Source organism: Lutjanus erythropterus, chromosome 2 (assembly GCF_056507025.1).
Source record: "Lutjanus erythropterus isolate fLutEry1 chromosome 2, fLutEry1.hap2, whole genome shotgun sequence".
Lineage (NCBI taxonomy): Eukaryota > Metazoa > Chordata > Actinopteri > Lutjaniformes > Lutjanidae > Lutjanus > Lutjanus erythropterus.
Genome location: NC_139318.1, coordinates 15366052 through 15393097, shown reverse-complemented (window position 1 = coordinate 15393097; position 27046 = coordinate 15366052). Strand labels below are relative to the sequence as shown.

The following is a 27046-nucleotide window of genomic DNA, read 5'->3' as shown; positions in this document are numbered from 1 at the left end:
GGGACTTTTGGAACCGGCTGATATGTTATCACTGATGGTCATATGATGAGAAAACAATGAAACCTCCTCTTCCTGACAACAATTTCAACATGTCACAAGACTGTAAATTGTCTGTGCAGCTACCTAACCCCTCGTGGATCTAATTTACTGGCAGTCTCAGCTTGGCTGACACTGACTGTCACAACTGGAAGCATCCACGCACTTGAGGATTATCTCCCCACCATCCCCTACCTTGAATATGGCACGGCCCGGGAAGCATATGGCTGCAATCTGTGGCACCCCTCGCTGTACGGCCTCCATTTGCTTTTAATTAAACACATGCAGACACCCCACGCTCGGATAAAGACCTGGCAAGGGACTAATAAAGAAACAAACTAATGTGAGCTAAGTTAATGATGATGTCAGAGAAGCTCATGTGTCAAGGACAATAATATCCACATTACTGAAGACAGAAGTGTGTGTGTGTTTCATGGTATGTCTCATTACACTTGAAGACAATGATTGCTGTGATATTCATCCAGACTCGCAGCTGATGTGACTAACAGTCTGCAGCCATACAGTTTGAAGACTCACTAAAAGCAGGAAAAAAGTCCACATTTAGGTTGCAGGCCATCAACAGACTGACATAATGTATCTCACATGTTTGTGCAGCTGGTTTTGTCGTATCATGGCTGACTAAATTAGGACTCCTTTCCACCCTGTCTGGGAGTTATCAGACTGTGCGTCCCAGAGTAAACATGAATACTGGAGCACATGCCTTGGAAGCTGAGGTTAGATGAAGTAAACGCACTAATGTGCCAATCATGTCAACGGCATTAGAGCTTCAACGCCTCTAATCAAGAGATTGGCATTCATACACCTTGTTCCAAACATATGTGTGTGTGTGTGTGTGTGTGTGTGTGTGTGGATTATTGGGGGCTAGCGGCAGTAATCCCCAGACCACATGGACGTCAGAGGCAATCCAATTTACAGTATGACACTACTTAACACTTAGAGATGCAACCTGTTATACTGTCAGTGCATGCCAATATTTAAACAATAGAGGTCGACTTGTCGAGGATTAGACTTGTCTCTTACAAGTAAGAGGCCACGTTGATGATTAGCAGCTATAATGTTCATGTTCAGCACCTTGTGATATGTTTCAGACAAGTCAGAACTCGAAAATTTCCAACCTCCTACTTGAGAGAGTATAATAGAAGTCGGAGTTCCTACTTGTTAAATGAAATCTGTCTACACTGACTTCATGAAGAAGCTTTTGTCTTCTGTCACACAACAATGGCAGCACCCATGGAAGACTGTGAAAGACTTACACACCCAAGAGTTGCCTAAGCAATGTCGAAGACTGTCTCTCTCCATAAGCTAACGTTAGCCACTGGAGCTACAATACCTGTATGTTTCTGTACTGACATGTAGTCACACGAGTAACAGTGTTTGTTCATTCTTTCGCTTCCTGCTAATAAAAGGAGCAGAAGTCGCTGTATGAAACACTCCAGGTAAGACGATGTTACAAGGGATGACGATGTTGGTGTTGGTGATGTATACTGCAAGACGAGAGATGTAGTTCATGGTTTTGCGGTGTCAAACAAAATGAAACTAAACTACAACAAACCTGTGACTTTCTTGACTTCTAAAAACATCAATTTGATACGGTAAGCTATGTTTTAAGTTTAAATTTGGTGCCATCCACCTGGTATATTAGCATTCTACCATTTTAGCTCTAAACACATGGCTGAGGCTGATATGAATTTCATTAGTTTTGCATGTACAGACCTTTTTTAAAGCAGCCATCTTGATATGAAACAATAAACACAGGTTTTACCGAGGATACTAAAGAAGGTTAAGTTCAATTCAGGTCAAACACAGTCAGGGTGCTGCTATTGTGTATGTTTAACCTACTGTCTCATATCAATATGGCTGCTGTGAAAAACACTGATTTGGTTGTAAAACCACAGTATTGGACAAATTAAATCTATGACATGATAATGAAACTAAATTAAGAATGCAGGGGATCATCAAAGTTATTATATTTCATCCACAAGAGAACATCAATGCCTGGGCCAAATTTTATGGCAATCCATCAAATAGTTGTTGATATTTTTTGCAGTGGTGGACCCACAAACTGCCACACTGTTATCATGGATTAAAAAAATACTTACACAAAGCATCACCAGATTTCAATAACTGGACCTTTGTCAGCAGTTTCCAACTTACAGGCTGATGCAATAAACCAGAGCTTCAGTGGCATCTGTTTCCAGGACAATGGAGCTCTGTGTGTTTGAATGTGACGGCAACCATTACCGTCAATCCAGTGGAGGGTGACTCTCTAATCAACCTCTACACCACATTGTCATTCATTTATGCATTAAACAGATGGAGAAGGTGACTGGTAGGTAAGAAGTCACCGTTACGCAACACTTGTGCACACATGTTGCCAGTCTCTGGAGAGAAACACCAACTGTCAATCAAAACACTCACTGAAATACTCCTTTATTCCAAATGCAGGACCAGGTCAGCCAAATAAAACATGCATACGTTGTTTTTGCCATTTTCTATCTCTACATTATAGATATTTAATACATAAATGATTCTATCCATACAAAATATAAAAATATGTGAGGCCTCATTTACAACCATATTTACACAGACTTCCTTAACTTAAGTGAAATTATTAATTCATTTTATCTATGTACATACTATGAACTGAATACAATAGTACAGTATATCCTATGTCTAAATCACATTGCATGAAAAAGCTAAACAGTACCAAACCAACTACCTTGCACACTTGTTTGCTGCATGGAAATGAAGTCATGGAAAAAATTGCACATCAGCTTTTGATAAACGTTCTGTCTTGATAGAACTGTGTTAGCCTTAATACTCAGGAAATATTCCGAAACATTAAAATGAACAAACATGCAAACACTGTTGCTTTTTCACTGTTTACCTACTGTAATTCACTTTCAATTACATGATATTCAACACTCAACAATACTGAATAAATGAACTGTGAGTTTTGTTTATTTTTTGTTCCAGATGGAGGATGTTAGTGTACACAAGCTGGACAAAGAGTCATAGACTGTACCAAGTGTCCAGATGTTAGGAGATAATGCAGTTCTTGCTTTTTCTGCGTTTGCGGGTGTGCAGCTGCCCGCTGCGGTTGGGTCCTCCCATCCCTGTGTTGTTGTATTTATGGACGAGCTCCTGGTTGCTGAGGTAGCGCAGCTGGATGGGCCTGGGGATCGGCTCGCCCAGAAAGTAACCTTCGTCCTCTGATTCGGAGGATGACGAGCAGGTGGAGCACCAGTCATCATCATCGTAATCATCCCAGGAGTACTGGTTCAAGCCGGTGCGTTGGGTAGCTCCTGGGTTCTGAAGAGTCAGGTCTGAAGTGGTCCTGGGGCACTGCCTGAAGGGTTGCGGCTGGTATCTTCCTCCTCCTCCGATTCCAAACTGGTCCCTGGCACTCCTCGGTGGTGGGAACCGGTCATAATCCTCACGGACACGCAGCTGTGGTCTTTCTTGAGGTCTAACCCTCCGTTCTGCCACCAAGTGGAGAGCATTCTCTGAACGAGACCGACGGGATCTCCGGGAGCGGTGGTGGTGGTGCCGACGCCTCTGGGGAGTCTCCTCTTGAGTGTCTATCCGAATATTTCCTCCTCTTCCACCTCCTCCACTACCGACACCACTCACCCTGCGCTCACTAATGGGTGGCAGGCGGGCAGCGTTGGCGCTGCTCACTAAACTCACCCTATCCTCCTCCTGGAAGGTGAAGCCAGGTGGCAAATGAGTCATACCCATACCCACACCCATTGCATTGGGGTCGCAATACTGCAACTGGTATGGGGCAGACCTGGGAGGTTCCATTTCCATGTAGGGCTGACTGGCGGTGAGGCTGTGAATGGAGTCAGAGCTACGAAACTGCCCTGTAGAGTTGAGGGTGCCCATGTTACTTTTCTCTGATACATTCATGCCAGAGTCTTTGCTTAGGTCGGGCATGGAGAAACGGGAAAGGTGCTCCTGTCGCTTTCCTCCTCCATCTGCAGAGTTGCCTGTAAGGAAACCAAGATGAATTCAGTGTTAACGTTGCTCTTTATTTATCGTAATCACATTATATTTTGGTAGGTAGGTCTATCGAGCTGACTTTCAGATTACATGACCAGCAAAGGACAAGTTGGTAGGGTTGTTTCAATACTGATGCCAGTATTGTAAAAAATGCCTCTGATAACAGCCTAAAATGCAGCATCTGGTATCGGCAAGTAGTGCTGGAGAGAAATGCTAGCTTTATCTAAGCATCAATTCATGTTTCAAAGTCTACATTATTGTAGCAAGCTTGTGGTACAATGGAGGAAGAAGGAATAATCTCGTGTTTGTGTATTACACAGTTTCTCAAGGAGTTGCCGATTTTGCCTTAAATAAGGCCACCTTGGCAAACCTGCCTCATCAACTTACTGACTGATTGCTCAATAGTACCATGTATAGCTGGTGTATATATTGTATATTATCTCTGTTATTGAACTGAGAATACAGATTCATTCAGCAGCAGGTTTAATGCCTCATACCATACCCACCTGTAGCATTGGACAGGGCCAGCGACTCCATGGATCCTCTTGGGGTCTGCTCCAGAGGGGTCAGTTGCTCAGGGAAGTTAAGTGCATTGATGGGGTTTCTGCTTCTTGCAACCTGGGTTGCTGCTGGAGGCCCCACATCTCTCTGAAAGCCGTGCAAACTGATGGAGCGCTTGTCAGAGGAGAAGCCATTGTGGTGCTGGGAACAATGGGACACTTCCGTGAAGCTCTTCTGGGTCTTCAGTTTGGGAGGATAGTACTCCTCCGGAGCCGGCTGCTGGAACCATGCTTCATTGAACGAGTGGCCCTTCATGGCTGAGATGGGTGGTCTCTTCAAACCTCCGTTCTCCTTGATCCTGTGGTCCTGCTGTTGATTGTTCTGTCCAGAGCAGGTGGGGTTATAGGAAGTCCTGACATTGCACTGGCTGAGGAGCTGGAGAGGGGAGGGGTTGACAGTTGGGTCTGATTGGGATTCATACTTATAGCTGTCACCTGCTTGTTCTTGGCTCTGCCAGGCAGGTGGCTCGCGATTCAAACTGGGTGTTTGGCTGGAGAGACTCAGAAGATCCATTTGTAAAGATAGTGGGTCCACCTCCCCTGAATATCTGTCAGTCTGAACTCCCCCTCCTCCTCCACTTTTTCCTGTCTTGGAGCTGCGTCTGGACTCTCTGGTGGAACGCGCACTTTGGAAGGCTGAATCAGATGAGTCTGAGCCATTAGGCTCCTCCCCAAGACTGCACGAGCGTGAGCAGAAGATCTGACCCTGCTTGGGCAGGAAAGGCCGACCCAGCAGAGAGCGTTTACAGCGGGCACAACAGAAGCAGCCCTCTGTGGCGTGCCAGTGCTGCCCATCATATGTCATCTGGCCTTGGTCGATGCCTGCAAGAAGGATAAACAACACATGAATCCACAGGGTTTATGTAAAATGACACCATGTGTGACTTGTGGATAAATGTACAATTGAAATTTATGTTGCACCAAACTTTTAAACAAACTTTTAAAGCTTAAAAGTAAAAAAGATTAGATTTAAACCCCTCTTTAAGACTCAGGTTTTTTTTTTTTTTTAACTCTTAGTGTGTTTTCACACCTTCCTTGTTTTCTTTAACTTTGTACCTAGCTAACAAACAAATTAACATTTTTGTTAACTTGCTAGAAAACAATATAACCCTTAATTTTTTTTTTTTTTTTTAGCTAGCTAGCAAACAATGCAATGTTTTGTTAAGGAATAGGTGCAGAACAGCTGAACATTAATGGCTTCCTGTTTTCTACTTACTGGGTCCAAACAGCACTAAAGTGTATTATTTATTTATTTTAATTTCGGCAAGCAAGCATTTCCATAGTGATCAAACTATTCAATTTTGGTTTACAGACCAAAGAGAGATTAATTCTGAATTGTGCAACAGAGCTCAGCTTAATTTTAAATCTAGATTTACTTATTTTCAACTTAGTTTTGCTAAACTATAGAATTGATCTTGATTAAATTAATCTTTGTTGGTGCAACCTTGTCTTAATGTCTTTATTAAAAATGCTGCTTTATGTGAAAATAGTAGTATGATACATAGTTGCCTGTTGAGTGAGAAAATAGAGCTGGAGGCTGTAACTTAACTGCTCTAGGGGGAGAGCTCATTATGGATCTTGCATTGTATAAACACATTGCATTTTAAGTATGCCTGCAGTTGGTGCAGGGGAAAAAAACAGCTATTTGCTAATGGCTGCCATCTGGTTCTAGCATGTTTTCTGATGGTTTCAATTTATAATCAGTTGTGTTTTTTGGCCTAATATTTTTTCTGTATCCTGTCTGACAAATAATTACAGAGCAAATTTGCTGAGAGGTATGTGCCAAAATCACACCTGGGCGTCCTGTCGGGGGGATACACACACGCAAACACACACACACAGACACAGGAGTTTTAACAAGAGGTGGCATGAGGCCAAGAGGAGCTAATATAAAGGTTCCTTGCTGAAAAATACTGAAATTTTCTCCCAGTTGGTGATGAGAGATGCTTATATTTGTATTTCACTGACACTTTATGCATGTGTCTGTGATAAAAACAGATCCCGAGGTTGAAAAGTCACTTGATACCTTTGCCCCAGGTTAGTTTCATGCTGCATGATATATACTGTACATATTTCTGTGCTCTGTAAACTGAGGCCCCTGTGGCCCTCTGCTATGTGCCCTTGCCATAAATGCACAGCCATGGATGACATCATTCTGTGATAAACTGCTAAAAACCAGGCCACATCTTTTTCTCCTCTGTGTTACTTGCTACAGAAAAATGAGGTCACTCATTCACCCTCCTTGAAAAACTAAACTTTCCTACATGTATCCAGTATTATCAACATATTTTTACTGTAAGGTTTTCGTTGCATGACCTGCTGGTTGTATTAACAGTGATAGATGCTGGGTGGTGATGGTGGTGGTGCAGCATACCGATATGTTCCCCACAGGAGTCACAGTACTCTGCATAGAGGGACTCAAAGCAGGAGCAGCAGTAGGGTCGCCCCTCCTTCATGATGTAGCGCTGGCCCCCCAACACGGTCTCGCACTCAAAACAGCAGAAGTGCTTCATGTGCCAGTGACGGCCCTCTGCCTCGGTGCACTCATCCGCAAGGATGATCTAAGAAAGGAGTGATAAGAAAGAGTATCGTTTATCACTGGTCCTCAGAGGTAAAACCTCGGTTGGGTTATTATCGTGTGCTGAATGACAGGACAAAGGCACGGCTCCCTCCCCCTCCATCTGCACTACTTTCTCCTCTGCAGCTTAGTACTGTTAGATCATCCTTTGTCACTGACTTGTGTGGGAGGCTAATATGTGTGGGGACCTGCTGAAATCTAAATGGTGCATTTACTTTTAATTATGCTGCTTCTGCTGCTGTTAAAACACCGGGGAGCTTTTGAAATACTGACAGTGTCCTTATACCGATTTGCAGAGAGAGTAAGTGAGCGCTAATGGTTGGGAGATCAGGATATTGAGACCTGACCCTATTAGACTGGGAAAACCCATACATGTCTTAACTGTGTGTGTTGGGAAGCCTGTGACCGTCATATGACAGCAATTTGCTGCATATGTAGGAATGCATATGTGCAAAATTTGTGCGTGTAAATACTTAATAAAAAGCGCTACAGACACTGTCTCACATTACAGGCACACTATGCTCAAGTATGTCACATGTGTGTCTCTTAACATGTGATCATATATGTACAGGAATGTCTGTGTGATGTGATGGGCATCTACCTCATCGCAGGCGGTGCAGCGTGGCTTCAGCCTCTCGGCGTGGTGTCGGCCGCAGTAGATCTTCCCGTCCTGGTAGAAGTAGATCAGGTCCACCAGCAGCTCGTTGCACATGCTGCACACGAAGCAGGCTGGATGCCAACACACGCCGTGACCTGCCCGTGATGCAAACACAGCAATGTCGCCGCCATTTATCTGGCCTCCGCACTGAAAAGAGGTGGAAAAAGAAAGTATTTGAGAAAATGGTTGTAGCTGTGCAGATTCAATTTCAGAATTAATACGTGCCAGGGTAGTAGCTGATAGCGAGGACCAATTAAATGCTCTTTTGTAGTTTAAAACCTGTAGTCCTGGGCACCAAGCAGCCAAGGGGCAAACACCCTCACCCTATGTTTCCTGTCTGTCATTATCAAATAAAGGCAAAATGCTAAAAAGAACAACACCAACATTCTTGTGGAATTTCTATAAAATTTATCACATGTTATCGCAATTTTATTATGGCATGAATTTGAGACACTTGTCCAATAAATGATTAAATTCTTACTTCTGAGTATCACAAACATAAAATGACATATTCATGTTTTGAAGAGCAACATTGTATTGTTACTTGTGAAGTGAAGTTAAAATAGATAAATGGGAAATGCACATCGGATCCAAGCCACATGTGGAGATGGCTGAAATGAGATTCTAATTGGATTTCTGAAGGTACGTCTCAGTCCAGCATCACAATGAGTACAAGCCTCCAGTAGAAGTCCTCCATTGCTTCAGACTGAGGACTTCTGCACCGCAACTTGACAGTGCGATTGTTTGGAGGGAAAGATCTCCATTTCTCATGCTTCCACATCGGAAAGCTGTGTCAGCAGCTGAAATAGTTACTAATGCCTACGAATCTGATCTGATCACTTGCAAATAACATTGTGAACAGTCTGTCTCAAAGATCTGATTTTAGTGACAAATCAAATTTTCTTGCAGTCTGAAGAAAGCCATACTCATACCCAAAACAGCAGTTAATGATAAAATCTGCAACTAATGATATTTTTTATTAGTTTCATAAGTTAATCTGACTATTAAGCTCTTCATTAATTGACTCATTATTTTGTCTATAAAACATCAGAGCATGGTGAAAAATGTCTTAATTATTTCCTAATTTCCAACAGCCAGAGGTCATGTCTTCAAATTGCTTATATTGACCAATGGTCCAAGAACCAAAGATTTTCAGTTTACTACCACATGAGACAAAGAAAAGCAGCACATCCTGACAAATGAGAAGCTGACCTTGGGAATGTTTAAATGACTGACTGATTAATCACTGAAAGGTTTCAGCTCAATAGGATCTACAAGATTTCCAAGGGTGAAACATTTTCCAAGAAGTTCAAGTGCCAATTTCACAGGAGCTTTAATAAGGTCTGTATCGGCACTGACACTGATCCAGTGTATCAGATCAGTGCATCTCTGTCTTTAACACAATTTTGCATGAAAACTGGGCTAAACTGAAAGCACGAGGACACGTTTACACGTGGGGCCGCGGAGGGCGAGCACAGACAGAGAGAAAGTTGAAGGACCTTGGCGGGGCAAAAGGGAGAAATAAAAACTGAGTGATGTATGGGAGGATGAAAAGGACAGCGAGATCAGCGTGAAGGTGTAAAGGTGGAGAAGCCATAAAGATAAACGAGGGGGAGCGCTAAGGATATGGGAGGGGAAAGGTCGGGCAGGCAAAGTAGATTTAGAGGGGTGGGAAGACGGAGATGGAGGGAGAGTTACAATCAGGTTATCTAACTGGCATGAAGCCGACTGCTGTGAGGAGGCCAAAGGGGGGAGGGGAATTCAATCAATACGAACTCTCCGAACAATCCGCTCCCTCATGTATGTGTGTTTGTGTGTCTGCATCTGCTGAGTGAATGAGAAACATAAGCTGTAAATCAGCTATACACCTGAGGCACCAACACAACAGAGAGGAGCTCCACTTTGCTTGTTGTACAAACAATAATAAATGGCTAGCGGATGCTGAAGTGTGCCAGTTTATTGTTAAAAGAATGCTCTCCACTGCACTCTGTAGTCCCAGAAGGCCACTAAAAGAATATATGTAGACAAAGCATTCAATATTTGATGGGATACTGGGTACAACTATGCAATACTTTGAAGAGAGCAAACTTAACTGTAACTTAGTTCTCTGCGGTATTACATAAGGCTATGTTTGAAGTAGGGTTGGGTACCAACTCGGTACTTTAAAGGTTACTGACTGAATTTTGTTGGTACTACCGAGTACTGATTCACAGTGAATCAGCTGATGCCAAATTCAGTATCTGAGAGCACCCCTGGACTCCTGCAGTTTGTTCAAGACACAGTGAGTCATGGCAATGGTGAGCCAAAATCAGTCCCTAAACATTTTTAAAAACTAGATGCAGACAACACTTGCCGTATTATTTGTAATATAACATGCAACATGCACTGGAGAGGGCAACACATTTAACCAAACACAAAAAAGCTAGAGTTTACAGCTACAGTTAGCACGCTAATAAAAAAGGGTAGTAATAAATTAAACTTGAAACTGGCTAACAGCAAGAATGTTCTCCTTCCACTGTTTACATGGCACAATAACAATGGGGAGATGGGAAGCAGAAGTACTGAAACAAAAACATATGATTTATTTGTGTCACTGCATCATTAAAGCGCTGACAAAAGTTAAGGCCAACTCAGATTTGATTTGCAGTGCCTCATGCCTGCCGTGCAGTGACACTGAAAATGACTTGTAGCCATGTGAATGCATTGTGAAAAGTTGAACTTAACCTTCCACAAACAACAGAAGTGAGGCAACTTCATCAACATCTTCAGGCAATTAATTAGGTTGTTGCATAAGTTGTTGTTGGAGATAACTGGGATTTTTCACTGTCTTTAGCTTAACATTTTTACTAGCGTCAGTGTTAGCCCACACTGAGCCACCAGATGCATCCAAAACTACAATAGATTGTGAGATTTACTTTTGTCCATATATTTATTTTATATCGTAACAGGGGAAAACTGCAAGCAGAGTTGTGGTAAAGACGAAACAGCATTAAATGCCATGAGAAAAGACTGACGGGCTCTAGGTTGTAGAGAACGGTTTGGGATGGGAGAGGGAGGTAGGGTGGCATTTCATTTCATGTGTTGTAATAAAATATTCTAAATAAATAACAAAAATGTTGTAATTAACAGTGTTGAACTAGGGAAGTTTAGAATTATTCTAGGTAAGGCTATGTATTAGTTCAAATTTAAATGGTACCCAGCTCTAGTTTTAAGATAAACAAATACTGTGACTGTTTGACTCTGACAGCTGCTTTGGCAAATATGAGACACGACATACACATGTACGTCACCTCAAGATCTTCTTCGGATTAAAGCTTTGAGGTGAGATTGACAAGGTCACAAGGTTGTTATAAAAGCAGATGACTATTGTGTCTTTGCCCTTTATATGTCAACATAAAGCACCTCTCGTACATCGTAACAAAGACCTGAAATGCCAGCAGGCCGGTCAGTATGTCTGTCACGCGACTCACTGCTTTCATTCCACTGGCCACATGATGCACCTTTGATCTTATCACACTTAATTCACTCTTGTCACGGGACGCGATGCAGAAATGGCCTTTAGAAGGGCGGCTATCAGATCATCTTTCATCTCTTCATATCTCGTGACTGCCAGGGAAACAATACAAAAATGGTGTTTTAATTGGTAGATCCTGTTAGCTACCTGTTCGCAGATCGCCCCCGTCATTGTCACGGGGAACGGCCGGACGTTGCCACGGCCCAGGTTCTCCCGTTTCCGTTGGTTACTGAAGAGCTTCAGTTCCCGTTTCTCCTCGTCGTCCAGACTATTGCAGTAGCGTACCTACACACACAAACATACATTTGTAAACTTTGATGTATTACAAAGATACAGTTTTTAAATCAATATATCATTAAACCTCAGTGTTTTTTCCATAATGAAAGGCAGCATTTATCTCAAGTGAATAGGAGTGTCTCTGTTAGCATTCTCTGATTAATACTCTTCGTGCTCTCGGTCACAAATGGAAAGATGTTATTTCAGCCAAGGTATTTCCCAGCTGGCTTCACAGAAGAGGATGAATGTGCTGGAAATAATTTTTCTATCAACATTTCATTATTTTCATCATTTTGCATTCCAAGAAGCAGAGATAAGCTCTATACATGCTGCAGGAATTAGAAGAAAAAAGATAAACAATCCATCCAATTTCCTGCAAAATAAAAGCAATGAATTAAGAAAAATGCATCCTAGATGTAGCCTGGTTACAGATGTCTGAAAAACTGTACACTGCAAATCACACTGATTTGACTCAAATACACCTGGTGTTGTGCTCATTGGCAGCTGTTTCCTCAGCTGGAGACACAGTCGACCTATCAGAGCTTAGGAGGCAGAATAAAGAATTGGAATGTAATCTTGCTGCATAGCCAGCAGAAAAATGGACACAAAATAGCAAGCAAAACTTTATTTTATGTCTCTCCTATCATTTCTCTAAGACTTAAGATTTTAAGAACTTAAATTTTAAAATAGTGTGAAAAAATTCCCTGCTTGAGGGCTACTACTTTCCAATAGTACAGGTACTTTGGGGGCGGGGCTGACAGCACTGAACATTTCTGTTTAGTTGAGTACTCACAGCACTTTATTTTTAGCCACTATTTTAAAAATATGGAGCCGTATACCAGAATGTTTTTTTATACACTGTGCAATATTACAGAAGTTACAGAAGAAAGCATCATTCTGGATAATGATTTATTGATGTAACAATCTCAAAGAGGCAGCTACACACATGAACACCTCACTACCTCATTTCTGCATGTTAAGAAGACAGACTCATTTTTTTCCTTGGGGCTGTCTCCTCCTCCTTTTATCTCTGTATTGCCCTGAAGGTGGGGAAGGAGGGAAGGATAGATAGATGGATGGATGGAGGTGATGGGGGAGGGGGTCAGTTTGGACTCTCACCTCATTGTCGTGGGGCGGGAGCTGATGGAGCAGCTGTTTGATGCGGTATTTCTCTCCTGGGCTGTTCACATAGGGCACCTTGTCCTCAGGCAGGGAGCTGTAGTACTGGTGAACCTGGAACAGAGACAAGAGACAGACAGAGGGTGAGTCTGATGAAGAACAATAGCATACCTACAACATGTAAACCCAAAATACAGTTTGGAGTGCAGCCAGTCATTATTTCTGTTATCAATTAAGCAGATTAATTCATTGTTTTGTCACAAAATAAAGGTCCATCAAGACCCACCAAACTCTTGTACCTTGTTTTTTTTGCTTCTCTGTTTTTCAAACAAAATCCTCAATTAGAATACGGTGATTCATTTGATTAAATTAGTCTTTTTTCATAAAATTGTGTAGGATTCAGGGGGCATCTAGCAGTGAGCTTGCAGAGTGCAAACACCTTGTATCACTATCCCTCTTCCAAGCATGTAGGACCTACAGTGGTTGCAAAACATGACAGTGCAACATGGTGGACTCCACTGAGCACCTGCGCCCTCTGTAGATATAAACGTCTCATTCTAATGCAACAATTCTTACTGTCATGTGATTACACACTGATGAAAATATAATTATACAATATATTCAATTCCTGCCATATTCTGCCAAAAAATCCCCATAAAACTTAGACATTAACCTTCAAATCAACTTTCTTAAATTTCTTAAATTTTAATTTCTTAAATTAATTCTCGTGAGTTTTGTCAAATTAAATTTATGATCATGTTAGATTGCTGCGAGACCACCCCCTTAATACGGGTGCACCCTTTGCGTTCAGGTTTTTGAAAGACTAAATGCCAAATAACAAATGCTCTGAAGTTATTGGAAATGTTTTGACACACAAGTCAGAAACAATCCTACGCAGCCACCACTGGAATCTAGTTTTGCAAGTATTGTAATACTAATAATATCAGTGTCTCCTAATCTTGATCTGCAACTGTGCAGAAATACCAGCTTCACACAGAATGAACAGACTTATGATAACATTATGAATAAGCTTCAAACTAGTCAGTACAGCCGTACCACGCCTTTGCAGCTTATCTCAGGTCATTATTAAAAACTATATTGATCCTTGATAATAATGATATGAGATGAGCTGCAAATCCTCCTTTGGAGAAGCTAGAACCTAGTAATGTTTGATAAATTGCTCAAAATGACAAATAAATTAAATGGTTAAGTTACTATTAAAATGCTGTTGATTAACAATTTTGGCGCTAAAAGGTACAGCCATCCAAAGACAAAATTATCAGAGCCTACTATTGAGAATGACCAACACACACACGCACACACACACACACACACACACACACACACACACACACACACACACACAGTTAAAATCACTTTGATTTATGGCCCACCAGCAGAGACTTAATGGAACCTCTACACATTGACACAGGAATGTATTACTGACCTGTCAAATGTGCACAGTCTCACTCACATTCTCACACACACACACACACACACACACACACACACACACACACACACACACACACACACACACACACACACACACGTACAGACAAACAAGTGATTAACATGTGCGTGTGCATATGAATGTGTGCAACAGCAGGATTAATGATAATCTGGCCATTCCAAATTGCTTGGACATTCTTTACATTACGGCGGCAGACAATGAGTGTCATCTCCAGGTTATTTATTGGGGTCTTTTTTATTACACTGTAACAGGGGGCCGGGGTATAATAGAGGTCAGGCAGTCGTGTATGAATGTGACTGGAGGGGGAGCAAACCACAAAAGCTGCAGGATTTAAAGAGCGATTTGAGGACAGAGGTTAAAGAAAGAGAGAGAGGGGAGGAGGAGGAGGAGAAGGAAATAAAGACAAAATGAACATGTTAGATGGATGATGAAAGACTAACTAAGGAACAAAAACAGTCTCTCCAGGAAGTTGCGATGTTGCAAATTCATCCAATTCCCTTAAACCACACAATTGTGTCCAATTACTGCAAGTTTTCATCAAATTTGGCCAATCATAACTTCTTGCAAATTCTACCAATCATAGCAGTCCCAAGGCTGAATGAATTAATTTATTAATTCATTTATTAATTATAGGGAATAGTACTATATACCCCCCTTTTATGTTATATGGTGTCACATAATATGTTACTGTATTATTTTATACCTTTTGTTGTGGTGTTTGTTATTGTTCCTGTTTTTGTTATTGTTGTGGTTGTCATATACTTATTTGTTGTCCTTTTGTTGTACGTCTATGCTGATATGAAAAGAAAAAAGTCCCCAGGCTGCACTATTTATATTTTTTTATTTTGTCATGGGTACCGAAAAGAACACAAGGTTTGTCAGCATGTTTTGTTAGGATTTTTGTAATCCTGAGCCTTTTTGGTAACGTAACTTGAAACACTGACACAGAGTGTGGTTTTATTCTCCATAAAAGTTGACTTTAAAGAAGAAGTCTGTAATCTATATGTACTGTAATAAATCATAAAATTACCATGCTATGTCATCATAGATCAAGGAAACTTGCTATGTTCAAATACTCGTTTCTCTGACATCAATGAGGTACCCACAGTGTTAAAAAACGTTTTTTTTACGCCTGTTTCACGTTACAGTTTCAATGAATGCCGACTCAAAAGTCATAAGAAATCATTCATAATCTTGTAGAAGGAGTAGATGTTTATAAAAGTTAAACTGAGCATTACAGCCACTTAACTCAAAGTCCAGAGTGTGTATTTTCAGAGCTGTGACCTTTTGTTTGATAATGGACTTAACTTCACATTGACAGACAACTGACATTTAAAAACAGCTGATCGACTTACAGTGGAGGACTCGTTGTCGCTTGTTATCGTCAATATATAACATTGCATACATCCTGCGTTTCTGCAGAGCTCCTGCAGCCTGCAAAACTTTCCCCAAGTCCAGGGGGCATGGGGCAAGGGGAAACAAATGTACCTTAAATAGGATTTAAACCATTTAATATACAGTCTCTGACTCCAACTTGCCATTTTGACTGCAGTACTCATTTTTTCTCATGCAATGGCTAAATATTGCTGAATTATACAAAGACAAAACCACAACTTTTTTTGTAATGTTTACTTGCTCCAGCAATTTCATTACAAAAAATGCCTAAAAACATCTGAACATGCACCACAGTTTTTTAGAAAAGAAGCCTAAAATGCCTGATTGCACAGGCATTTTAGGCCGCAAAAATACCAAAAAAAGCCAGTGAATTCCTGAAGGGACTGAACAGTATAGCAGAACATAAAACGGAGACTTGGAATGCAAAGAGAGGCAACATGATCGATACCTGCTGACTAGGTCAGGCCAATCTTAATGACCTATCTGTCTGCTGATGGATCTACTGACTAGAAGACATCAGCTTTGTCCTTGGCAATAGCAAACAGGCTGCCACAAAAAAACAGATTAACATGAATAACGCAGACATGCATCGGTACACACAGACCAAAATGAGAAAAAAAAGGAAACTCTCTTATTCTAAAGTTTAACTGCCCAGAAACTGCAGTGTCACATTCTGTATCAAGTGCATTTCCTTACAGCCTTGTACAAGCATGTTTGTTGTTGGGATGAATTTATAGCAGGAGCCTCTTGTTGTACGTGTAACCTAATTCCTCCTGCTCTGCTTTTGTTGGCTTCCACCGGTGTTGGCAAGGGACGCGGGATCCGTGTCCAGCAGCAGGGCTCAGGACACCGGGGGGATCTCAGGATAGTCCATGAAAGACTGACTGTGGTCAAGCACTGATAAATCACACAGTGAACATACGAACACACTTCCAGATGCACACACACACACACACACACACACACACGCAGCTAATGATAAATTACAAAACACACTTCCAACAACAACAGGGTTACAATCTGGAGGTGAAAGGCACATTGCCCCCAGGAAAAGATCTAAAGACAGACAGACACACACACACACACTGGACACAGTTGCAGCGAGAGCCAGGAGGAGCAGCTTGTGATAATAACTGTAATCGAAAGCAGATGAAACTAAAGACAGGGCAGAATTTCGAACTGTACTGAAAGGAGTGTTTTTAAAAGCTAAAGCAAATGGTAGGACTGTGCAACTGAGTGACAAGAGTGATCGCTCCACACAGCTGGTTTCTATTGCTGTTAATGGCCAGACAGCCAGAGGAAAAGACAGCACCAGGCACCGCTCCTGACATTCTCTCAACGAGCCACTTTACAGTGGTTAGTGGACACAGATATTATATTGTTGAGAAAACAGTGGTAGTTACAGCCAAACATGGTGGGAAAGATGTTGTTTTCATAGTGAAGTGAGCGGATTTAATGGCCGAGCTTTCGTTCTCTGTCCTGCTCTTCTCACGTCTTTGCTGGGATATTCAAGTGGCCACGGCTCAACGCTGCAGTCAGCACAGTTGTGGGAGAAAATTCAATGTGCTTGAGTGTTAAAAGGCCAGAGATGGGTTGATAAAGCAGAAATGGAAGCTGCACTGAGTGTATTATAATGCAGTTGCCATTTTAACAAGACTAAAACTGTGCTCGAAACAGCTTACTACACAATGACTACGTACGGATTTATTCAAAACTAGTATAGTATGCAGAATGCAAAGAAAATCTATAGTATGCCAAAAATACTGAATGTTGTATTGATTTGGAAAAAATCTCCAGTATGCAACCTTGCCTACTGTATCCCATAATGCAACACTCTGGAACAGTCACAACATCAGGTCAGCAGGAAGTGTTTTGTATAAATTTTGAATGCTATTACAATCACAAAAATTCACTAATTTTTGAGGTGATAAATCATGTGTAGATTTTGAATATTGGAATTTTTCCAAAAATTGATGACAAATCAGTGTTTTCAGAGTCGAGAAGCTCCACAAGCACCTGCAGTGGTAGCCAATCAGCCTCCTCACAGAGTCCTCTTGTCCCACAGTTACACAGACCACTGCAGACAACACAGCGACTTCAGACTTCAGCAACAATGGCAGACGACAGCCAGGCCCACAACTGTAAGGTATTTTTCAAGTTTGTACAGCTATTATGAAATAGTCACGGTAGGACTAAACACAGGTTTTAAGCTCCAAGAAAAACACTATCAGTCATCAAGTTCTGTGAAAAGGCACCAAGTTTGATTGAGGCAGAGATAACAACTGTACACTATGCTTCCAAAACAAAAGAAATACCAGTCAGTTTCTACAGATGTTAGATTTGCAGTCAAGTAATACAACAAAATGCAGGTAAATTTGGTTCCTTCCAACTGTCAGACAGACATTATCGATCTCTCAGGTTTATGTTCATCTCTGGGAAAATCATGGAAAAGCCAGATTTGTTTTTAGAGTAACATTACAAGATGATGCTACACAGTAATGGTAGTTTGTGATTAGGTCTACTGTTGTTAACCTTTTTAAAAAGCGGCATAAGGCTAACCCTGGCTTAGCATAATCCAAAATACATTGATATAACAGTTTCATACTGCACACTAGCATGCATTCGTCAGTATCAGCAGGCAGTCCTGAATACAGCCTAAGAGTTTACAGCCATTTAGGAACACCTGTGTTTTGAAATACGTGCTGACATTAGCATGCTAATATGTTCACAATTATAATGATAACATGATGGTGTTGGGCAGGTACAATATTTACCATTGACACCAGTTCGATGTGTTGGCATGTTAACATTGCTTGCTTGATAATTAGCATAAACCTAATGATGGCACTAGAGGAAACGCCGGAGGAGCACTAAAGTCAGTAGGCTTCACCATTTGTCCGTTTGTTTGTCGATGTCTGTACTTTCATGTCTACCCAATAGTTGCTGATATTTTAGTCTGGACCAAAATGGTAAACCAAAATGCACTGACCGACACTTGAGCCACCCTGCTAGAATGGTTAAAAAGAGTTTCAGCGCTTTACATGCCACTAAATGACAATGCCAGGTAAGATTAGCTGAAAGTCATTCAATGGATCTCACAATCTCTTTTTTATAGCTTCATCATTTATCTCTCATTCACAGCTGCTGGCTGTAATCAGGTCAGGAGCTGACAGTTTTCATAGTCCTTGAACTCAAACAGGAGTGGGTCTGCTCGTCCTCAGGTCCATTTTGGAACAGGTCAGACTTGCCTCAGGTCCCTTTCAGACCAGCTCTTTGCTGTTGGCAAGTGAATTTATCCACACCAGAGCTGTGTGTCTCTATCAGAACCTGGAAAGACCACTGCTTTGCATGAGCAACCTTGAGAAAACATACTTCATGTTCGACTGAAAATTGAAATCAGATTCTGGAGGATGATGAGAAGTCTGCACATGACACTGCAGCTCTTGCTACGTGATGGTAGAAAAAATAATAAAACACCAGTTACAGGCCACTGCTGAGTAACATACTTGGCCTTGACAAGCTGTAACTTGGCAACATCCAAGAATTTATTTGAGGAGGATGAAGAGAAGAGAGCAAGAGGAGACAGTGGGAGAGAGAATATTGGCAGGAACTCCTGCACGCTGCAGCTCAATAACATCCCCAACACACTCTGTAATGGCTGTGTTTGGTGGTAAAGATTCATATTGTTCCACTGAGGCTGTATTTCAGGGATTGTTGACAGAATTACAAACACACACAGGAGAGCTGAACAGTCCCAACCAAGAGCCCCCATAATCCTCAGCTATCTCTGATTGAATACGCAGTCCAAGTCTGAAATCTCTCGTTACAGTGTGGTGACTTTACACCACTGCTGGCTGAACAGCACCGGCTCCCTGCGGGGGAAACCTAAACCCAGCGTTTAGATCCTGGAGATTAGCTTTGTGTTTACCATCTCTCTCTCTATTCTCACTCCGTCTTTACCTTGTGCAGAGGAAGGCCGGGTGTTGAAAAGCCCCACATCAGGCGTACTTCCGCTCCTCTGCGAGAGGTCACACAACATGTTTCCACAGCTTGAATGACTTGGACGTCAGGTTGGGAAAATAGAGATTGCTAAAGCTATGGACATTTTTCAACTCGGCTGTTAGAAATTAGGGATTCTTTTGCAAAAACAGATATATCTGTTTTTTACTTTTTTTTTTCCCCAAATCATGTTTTTTGTGTGCAATCTAGGGAATATCAATCAAACTGGTGTTTATACATTTTAAGAATGATGTTTATCTAGAGTGACCAGATGAGAATGGGTGAAATCCAGGACAGGGAGTTGGGTGTGTAATGTTGGAATAATTTAGAGTAACATCATTTATTATTACAACCAAAATTCCAAAAAACATTGTGTAAAATGTCCATAAATAAACAAAAACAGAATGCAATGATTTGCAAAAACTTTTCTACCTATATTCAGTTGAATACAGTACAAAGACACAATATTTAATGTTCACATTACCAGCTTCAAAAGCCAGCGACTGTGATGATATGGAGATGTGTCAGTGCTCTGTGAAAGCACCATTAATGCTGAAAGGTACATACAGGTTTTTGAGCCACATACGCTGCCAACCAGACAGTGTCTCTTTCATGCACATCCCTGCTCATCTCAGTAAGACAACGCTGAGACACATTCTGCATGTTACACCAGTTTGGCGTTGTAGTCAAAGAGTGTGACTACTAGACTGATTTGCTTTCAGACCACACCTTTCTCACAATGATTTACAAACCACTGCATTCTGTTTTTGGTTTAGACAATGTCCCAACTCTCTTTGGAATTGGGGTTGTAATATTATGAAAATCGTTTACAGATTCTGCGGATGATATGAAGCACAGTGTTCTGGCACAGGTTACAGGTGTCTGACAGACATTTTAAATGTCTCGTCAGCAGCTGTGATTGTCTGCAGGAGATTACAAACACATTTTGTTAGATATGATTTTTTTTATAACTAATTCTTTCCATAAGGGCGGCTGCACTTTCATTTATCTGGTTTAAACTGGTGAAATGACATCAATTTGTTATTTATAGCTTAATGAATGCAACAGACAAGTGAAATCCCATCAAAAATACTCTGATATATTTGACAAACAGGACATAATAATAATAACTAAAAGCAGGAATTATATGTTTTTACAAATGAACACCTCAAATGCTTTTAATGGTCACAATCTTTGTACGAAATACAAAAATAATCACAGCTTATTTGGAATACCAACAATCACAATGTTGTTCAGCATGTTGTGCTTGTGTGGTACTGCACAGTTGTTTTTTCATTATGGCCTGACTGTTCCTGAGGTCATATCACCACTAGACGAGAAGCTAATTGACTTTGGGGTTAGATGTGTGACCCTGGAGGGGGATGAGAAATAGCTTTGCTCAGTCCTTGGAGGTGAAAACAGGGGGCTGCGCCAACATTGTATTGACCAGGTCATTGCTCTCAGTTCATCAACAAAATGAAACCAGCTTCCATAAATGCTTCTATTGTCCCATAAAACTGGAAATCCTCCCACATGTGCATACCTACGCTTCCATTGAGTATTGTAAGAGAGGATTTTCTTCAACACGCATGAAACCATTAAATGTGTTTGTGCATTACGCAGGATTAGTTTAGTCGACATGAGGGCGGTGAAACCTACTGTTAATATGTTTGCAGGCGGGATGAATTGGAGATTAATTTGACTGCTGGAGCCTTACAATCTTTGTTATCCGTTACCCAGCAGCAGTCACCAGAACTGGCGAGCTATCGTATGGTGAGATATAACTGAACAGTTACAAAATAGAGGTATGGGATGTAACATTATATACAGTGAAGTGGTTGGAAATTTTACTGGATGGTCTGTTAATGTATAAAATTGTAAAAAAAAAAAAACATGCTAAAATATTTTACAACACCATAAATGTGTCTTTTTGACAGCATTTCCCCAAGTGTAGTCTATAAAGTGTAAATCACTGAGCTTATATTGTAGTCCGTGGTGAGCTTTCTGATAATGCTGATTGTTATTTGATCCCAGGACTCTCATCATCATTTGATCTATTTTTAAGAGTCCTGGCGTGCCAGTGAACTCTGTCAAACAACACTCTTAACATCTGCTTTTGGACAACAAACGAGACTTTGAAAATAGAGGAAAAGACACTTTCCAAGAATAGCACAAAGAGGTAGTTTCAAATGATTAACTTCAACCATTTTATGACTGTTGTGGCATTTCATCATGGACACATCAGATGTAGTCACACAACCGTGGATGAGGACCAAGGGTCACAGTAATTTTGAACCTTTCGGAGCATTTCCACTAACAACAGTTGGAAATATGATGTGTAACACTGAACAGACAATCACCAGCATTATTAGATCTTGGTTCAAGTATGCTGTGAGCTTATTTATCCACCGATACTGATGATTTTTGATGATGTTTTACACCTTAGGTATCAAAATTTGGTATCAAATTATGAGGCATTTTTTGATACTCACTAGTATTTAGTAATTCAGTTGATGTCATAAATGCATCCATGTCTGATACTTAACCCTATCCAAGAATCTTGAACAGAAACACACACAAAGTAAGAGCTTACTTGGTGGCAGGGGACCTCATGTGGTGTCTACAATTGGACATGACTGACAACAGCTGACAAAACTGCACAGAAAACAGATCTTTCATAAAGACCTCAGTGATGCCGTCCAATGTGAATGCGGAGCAGCCTAGATGAGTGTAAGATGCTAATACCTGTTCAGGTTTGAGTCCCGGTGGTACCCAGGCATACTCCTCCAGAGCACAGCCGGAGTCATCGTCTGAGGTCGAGTTCCTCTGGAAGTCGTACATCAGCTTGGTGACTGTTTTCTCCATCTCTACAGGCATGGCTGTCACTGCATGCTCCTCACGACGACACTTACAGTGCACACAGATCTTCCTGTCATGGACAAACACAAGACAAAGAGCATCTGTCAAACCAATGTCATAGGTGGAATAAGAAATAAAGAAATAAAAACAGAAATTATTTGAGCTTCTAAATTATGGTGTTGAAAAGTGTGACATTTTAACACCACCATTATGGTGAAAACAAATACTCAGTTTAATAAATCACTTTGTAAATAGAACTACATTTGGGGCTATAGGGTTTCAGCAGAAACAAGACGTCATACTGCGACTGCTGTTTGGGCCACTGAAGCTGGCCATTAATCACAGAAAATAAAAATAACCTTAATAGCTTTTTTTTCAAAGGTTACCTGTAAGTAAAATCCATCACCCACCTACTTGCTTGCAGGCATACTTAAGCACCCCTAAACCTTCTGTGAAAGTCTTGACTTTTGCATGGAGCCTGTGCATGTTTGTAGACCCTCTACCCACAAAGGATGTGAACTTCACACAGTTCAAAGGTCAAGGCTTCCCACTGCAGCTCTCACAGTAAAATGTGGGTGCTACAAAAACAATGCTCAACAATCCTCTGGGGTGCCAACAGCAAGTATATAATCACAAACAGGCTATGGAAATTAGCAGAATATAGCCAATGACAGTGATGGAAAGCAGTACTGGACAAACACACTAACACACACACACAAACCAACGCACGCAATTCACCATGTACAAGGTTAGAGAGAAACACAAACAGATGCCTAGCCAGGACAGTGCTCCAGTCATTAGTCAAGCAGACCCACCCAGCTATGAAATGGAAAGTATCCATGTGAGAGTTTGCACAGAAAAGATGTTTGGGAGTGTTTGATGCCGACACTCTTCCTGCAAGCTGCTCTTTCATCTCCAGCACTGTCCAGAGAGTAATAAAGAGAGTTGTTATATTTCATAGACTCAGAGAACTATTCTTGAGTGTTGTCTTACAAAATACTGGGATTAAGAGACACAAATTTCTCCTCTGGGACTGACACAGAACTTGTGCGCTGTCTCTCAAAAAGCAGACCAGGATTTAGATTAAAGGGACAGGTCACCCCCAAATCAAAAATACATATATTTGGCCTCTGGCTTGTAGTGCTATTCATCCATCTATATTGTTTTGGTTAGTTAGAGTTTTGGAGATTTCTACAGTGGAATCTACCAGAACTACTTTCTTTCTGTAATAGAATCTAACAGAACTACTTTCTCTCAATCTCTAGTAGAAAGAAAGTAGAAAGAAAGCAGTTCCTACATGAAACTGCTCACAACAAGGTCTGTGGATTATCTTGAGTAACTGGGTCATGATTTCTGGAAAGAAACACTAGGTTTAAATTTTTAAAATGTGTTTTTGGAGCTTTGAGCACCAGACACTGAGGGCTATTTAGTCCTATTATATTCGAGAAAAGACAGACATCTCTGTAGCTCTTATCTCCCAAACTTGGCAACTCACACCAAAATAATCTCGATGGATTAGTAGCACTACAGGCCAGAGGAAAAAATGTATTTTTGATTTTGGGATGAACTGTTCCATTCAATACCTTAGTGAACAGGTTTAAATAAAAACATGGGTCACCTTCAATGTGTCTGTAGGGAGAAGACACCACATTCATACAGATTGCCATGTCCTTGACAGCTCTTAGTCTCTGCATGAGGAGGAAACTCTGGGTGGCCAGAAGGTCGCATCCCACTAACCCTTGCTGCCCCTCAGGCAGCCAAACCAGGGAGACAATCCCATTACCTTCCCAGACGGATGCCTGCCTGTCTGACAGACAGCCCTACGGAGGAGCTTAAGGACACTCAGGACACCGTTTGACAGACTGACAGCTTGGCTTGCTGAGGATCTGTTAGTGTAAAGTGCTTGGAGTGCAGACAGCACCATGCAGAGAGCTGGCCAAGTCTCACCTCGTCTCCGGCTCAAGAAAAACACTTCTTGTCCGTCGTAGGGTTGAGTCTTGGTTAACAAAGCACCACAGTCTGTCTGGCTTAGCAGTGATGGATTTTGATGATAGAACGGACACTGGAAATACTTTGAAACCACTTCTAGCTCTCTAAGTAAAACACCCCGCTGACATGCCACAACTGGCCATAGGACACGTAATCTTTACAAAGAAAACACACAAATATATAGGTCTAATGTTGGACAAATTCTCCATCACCACTTGAGATTCCTCACCATCCATCAGGAGCCTAATAGCTCTGTCTCTCTGCAGCTTCTGCTGTCATTGTGGAAGGGCAAGCCACAGGCGCTACCTACTCACTCCATAAATATTAACAAAAAACATGAAGTGGCAAGATATCATTGTCATGAATATTGATGGGTATGATAAACAGTGTAGTGAAGCAGCTCAAGGAGACAAAGTCATCAAGTAGCTGTCAAGCAGGCAGGCTGGCACATGGGTGTTTGGCAAATCCCTGTCCCAGCGGCATAATGCTATAGCCAGGGGCGACACAGCTTGCCTTGTTACAGCTCAGCACCTTCAGCATCTTTGCTAATTTAAGACTGATTAACTGGTTGATACACACACAAATGCATGCATCTACATAGGGTGTGAAGCTCTTGGCACCTCATGATTTGATTTGATTCCGATTATGAGGGCTAAAATACAATTATTATATGATCATCGATCATCAGCATCTTGATGTCCATAAATGATTTCTTTTTTCTCATTGTGTGACCACTTTCAACTTCTAAACATTTAGTATTTGTAATGATCCAGGAGTTTATTTAGACATAACTTGCATACGGTGTGGCTCTTGTCCAGGTCCCTTTTCCCCTCCTCATTACAGACACCAAAAAGCTTCTATACACTAGCTTTTAAGCAGGGGCTGTCAGTCAAACTGTAACCATTTGCAGTTGCTCAAACTCAGCTGTCCTTACCAAAAATGAAGAAGTAGCCTAGCTTAGAATGTACACACAACACAAAAGTTTACAACGGGTCTGCATCACTATCCAGTTGGTTCCATCATAAGAAACATACAGCCCGGTTTACAAAATACCAGGGTGTCTTTTCCAGGTACAAATAGGCACACAGCAGCAATTGTACTATTCACACTCAACCCTGTAATTTTAGCTATAAAGGGGGAAGAATTCACTGTTGATGAAAGGCTAAAAACCAACAATAATTATTCACACCCCAGGTGCAAATAGCATTGTTAGCTACAGATACCCGAGTGCTTGTCTCTGCCATGCTGGGCTATATACACCTGGATGTAAATAGCCACATTGGCTATTCCACCCCAGGTGGAAATAGGCACCTTTGCAATTGCAACCAAGGTGCAACTAGCATCTGAAAGTCACAGGTGATCATAAAGTCAAGAATTGTATTTTAAATGTCCCATTATTGACTTTTCCACATCGATTCATAATCTTTACAGAGCATTGCGATGCATCTAAGAATCGATTTTTACCCATCCCTACATCTACAGGAAGACCCACTCACAGTGAGGATCACGATCAAAAGTGAAAGGCAACAGCACCACAAGTGAAGACAAAAAGGATTAAGCACGTACAGACACCTCTTCCATTCTCTTGTCCTGCTGCCAGGTGGTTAGCAGTTATTTCTGCCCTGGGGCGAGGAGGGACGCTTAGAGATAAGAGTATACAAATAGCCAGAGCTGAAGGAAAGCATTTCACACTACATTCCTTCTGAGAGGACACATCGCCATGTCCCTGCCCCACACTCTGCTGCCTATACAGTCTCTGTGGTGTTTAATTTGGAGGCAGAGAAACTTGTGACCTTTGGGTAAATGCACCTCTCTGAGCCACTATCTCAGTCCAGATGTGTGGTGATGACCTTCCTCTGGTGATTCACCTCACAAACATCTGATCACCCCACATCAGCGCTGGCAAGAGATACGGTTAGGCCCACAGGGGCCTGTTGCTCCTTCCTTCCCCTCCTATCCTCACGATTTACAACACGCTTCACGCACATGCCTGGGATTTCCCCTCCACTGAAACTTAATCCCTGAGCTTCCCCTTGTAATCTACATGATTTCAATTAGGAGAGATTTGGGGTCTGTGGTAATACAAGTCAAGTGCATCACTGACGCCTCATAAATGACTGTGAGGTAAAGAGAAGGAAGTTAAAAGGCCTGTTCTTTATTCAGATGTGACTGGCCTTTCAACCCCTGGGGAGATGTAAATGCTGCTGTACCACTGGTCAGTGGGAGGCTGAGGTTTGTTTAAGTCCTGGGGGGTATGTTGTTGGATAGTAATCCCTGTGACTATGATGTCAGTGGACAATGATTCACCATTTCAGGTTAATTATCATCGTCCTGCTCCTCTAGATGAGCCCTGTAACCCAGGCAACGGGTGGTTTTAATATGTAACTAGGGGCTGATAGAGCCCTCTCACAGCTGCATAGACTCTGTTCGACTGTTTTAGGTCATCTTCAAGAAGCATGGTCTCAAGTTTGGCCAAACAAACCCAATGAAATTTAACATCTTATTAAATGTACTTCAAAGCAAAGCAACTCTTAGGAATGATCTTTTCAAGCAAAAAATAGGG

The 27046-nt window shown here is 41.5% G+C and overlaps 1 protein-coding gene across 3 annotated transcripts in view; it reads right to left on the bottom strand.

Annotated features, from left to right (window-relative positions):
• Positions 1-2470: 2470 nt before the first annotated feature.
• Positions 2471-27046, bottom strand: part of prickle2b (prickle homolog 2b) — a 125571-nt gene continuing 100995 nt past the window's right edge. For all 3 annotated transcript variants that reach the window (XM_084729440.1, XM_084729454.1, XM_084729447.1), the window contains 7 exons: positions 22381-22564; positions 12768-12881; positions 11520-11657; positions 7802-8005; positions 6997-7183; positions 4569-5444; positions 2471-4049 (listed from right to left, as the gene is read on the bottom strand). In XM_084729440.1, the coding sequence (XP_084585566.1) occupies positions 3097-4049; positions 4569-5444; positions 6997-7183; positions 7802-8005; positions 11520-11657; positions 12768-12881; positions 22381-22564 (2656 nt within the window). In that variant the 3' untranslated portion in view covers positions 2471-3096. The remainder of the gene's footprint in view (positions 4050-4568; positions 5445-6996; positions 7184-7801; positions 8006-11519; positions 11658-12767; positions 12882-22380; positions 22565-27046) is intronic.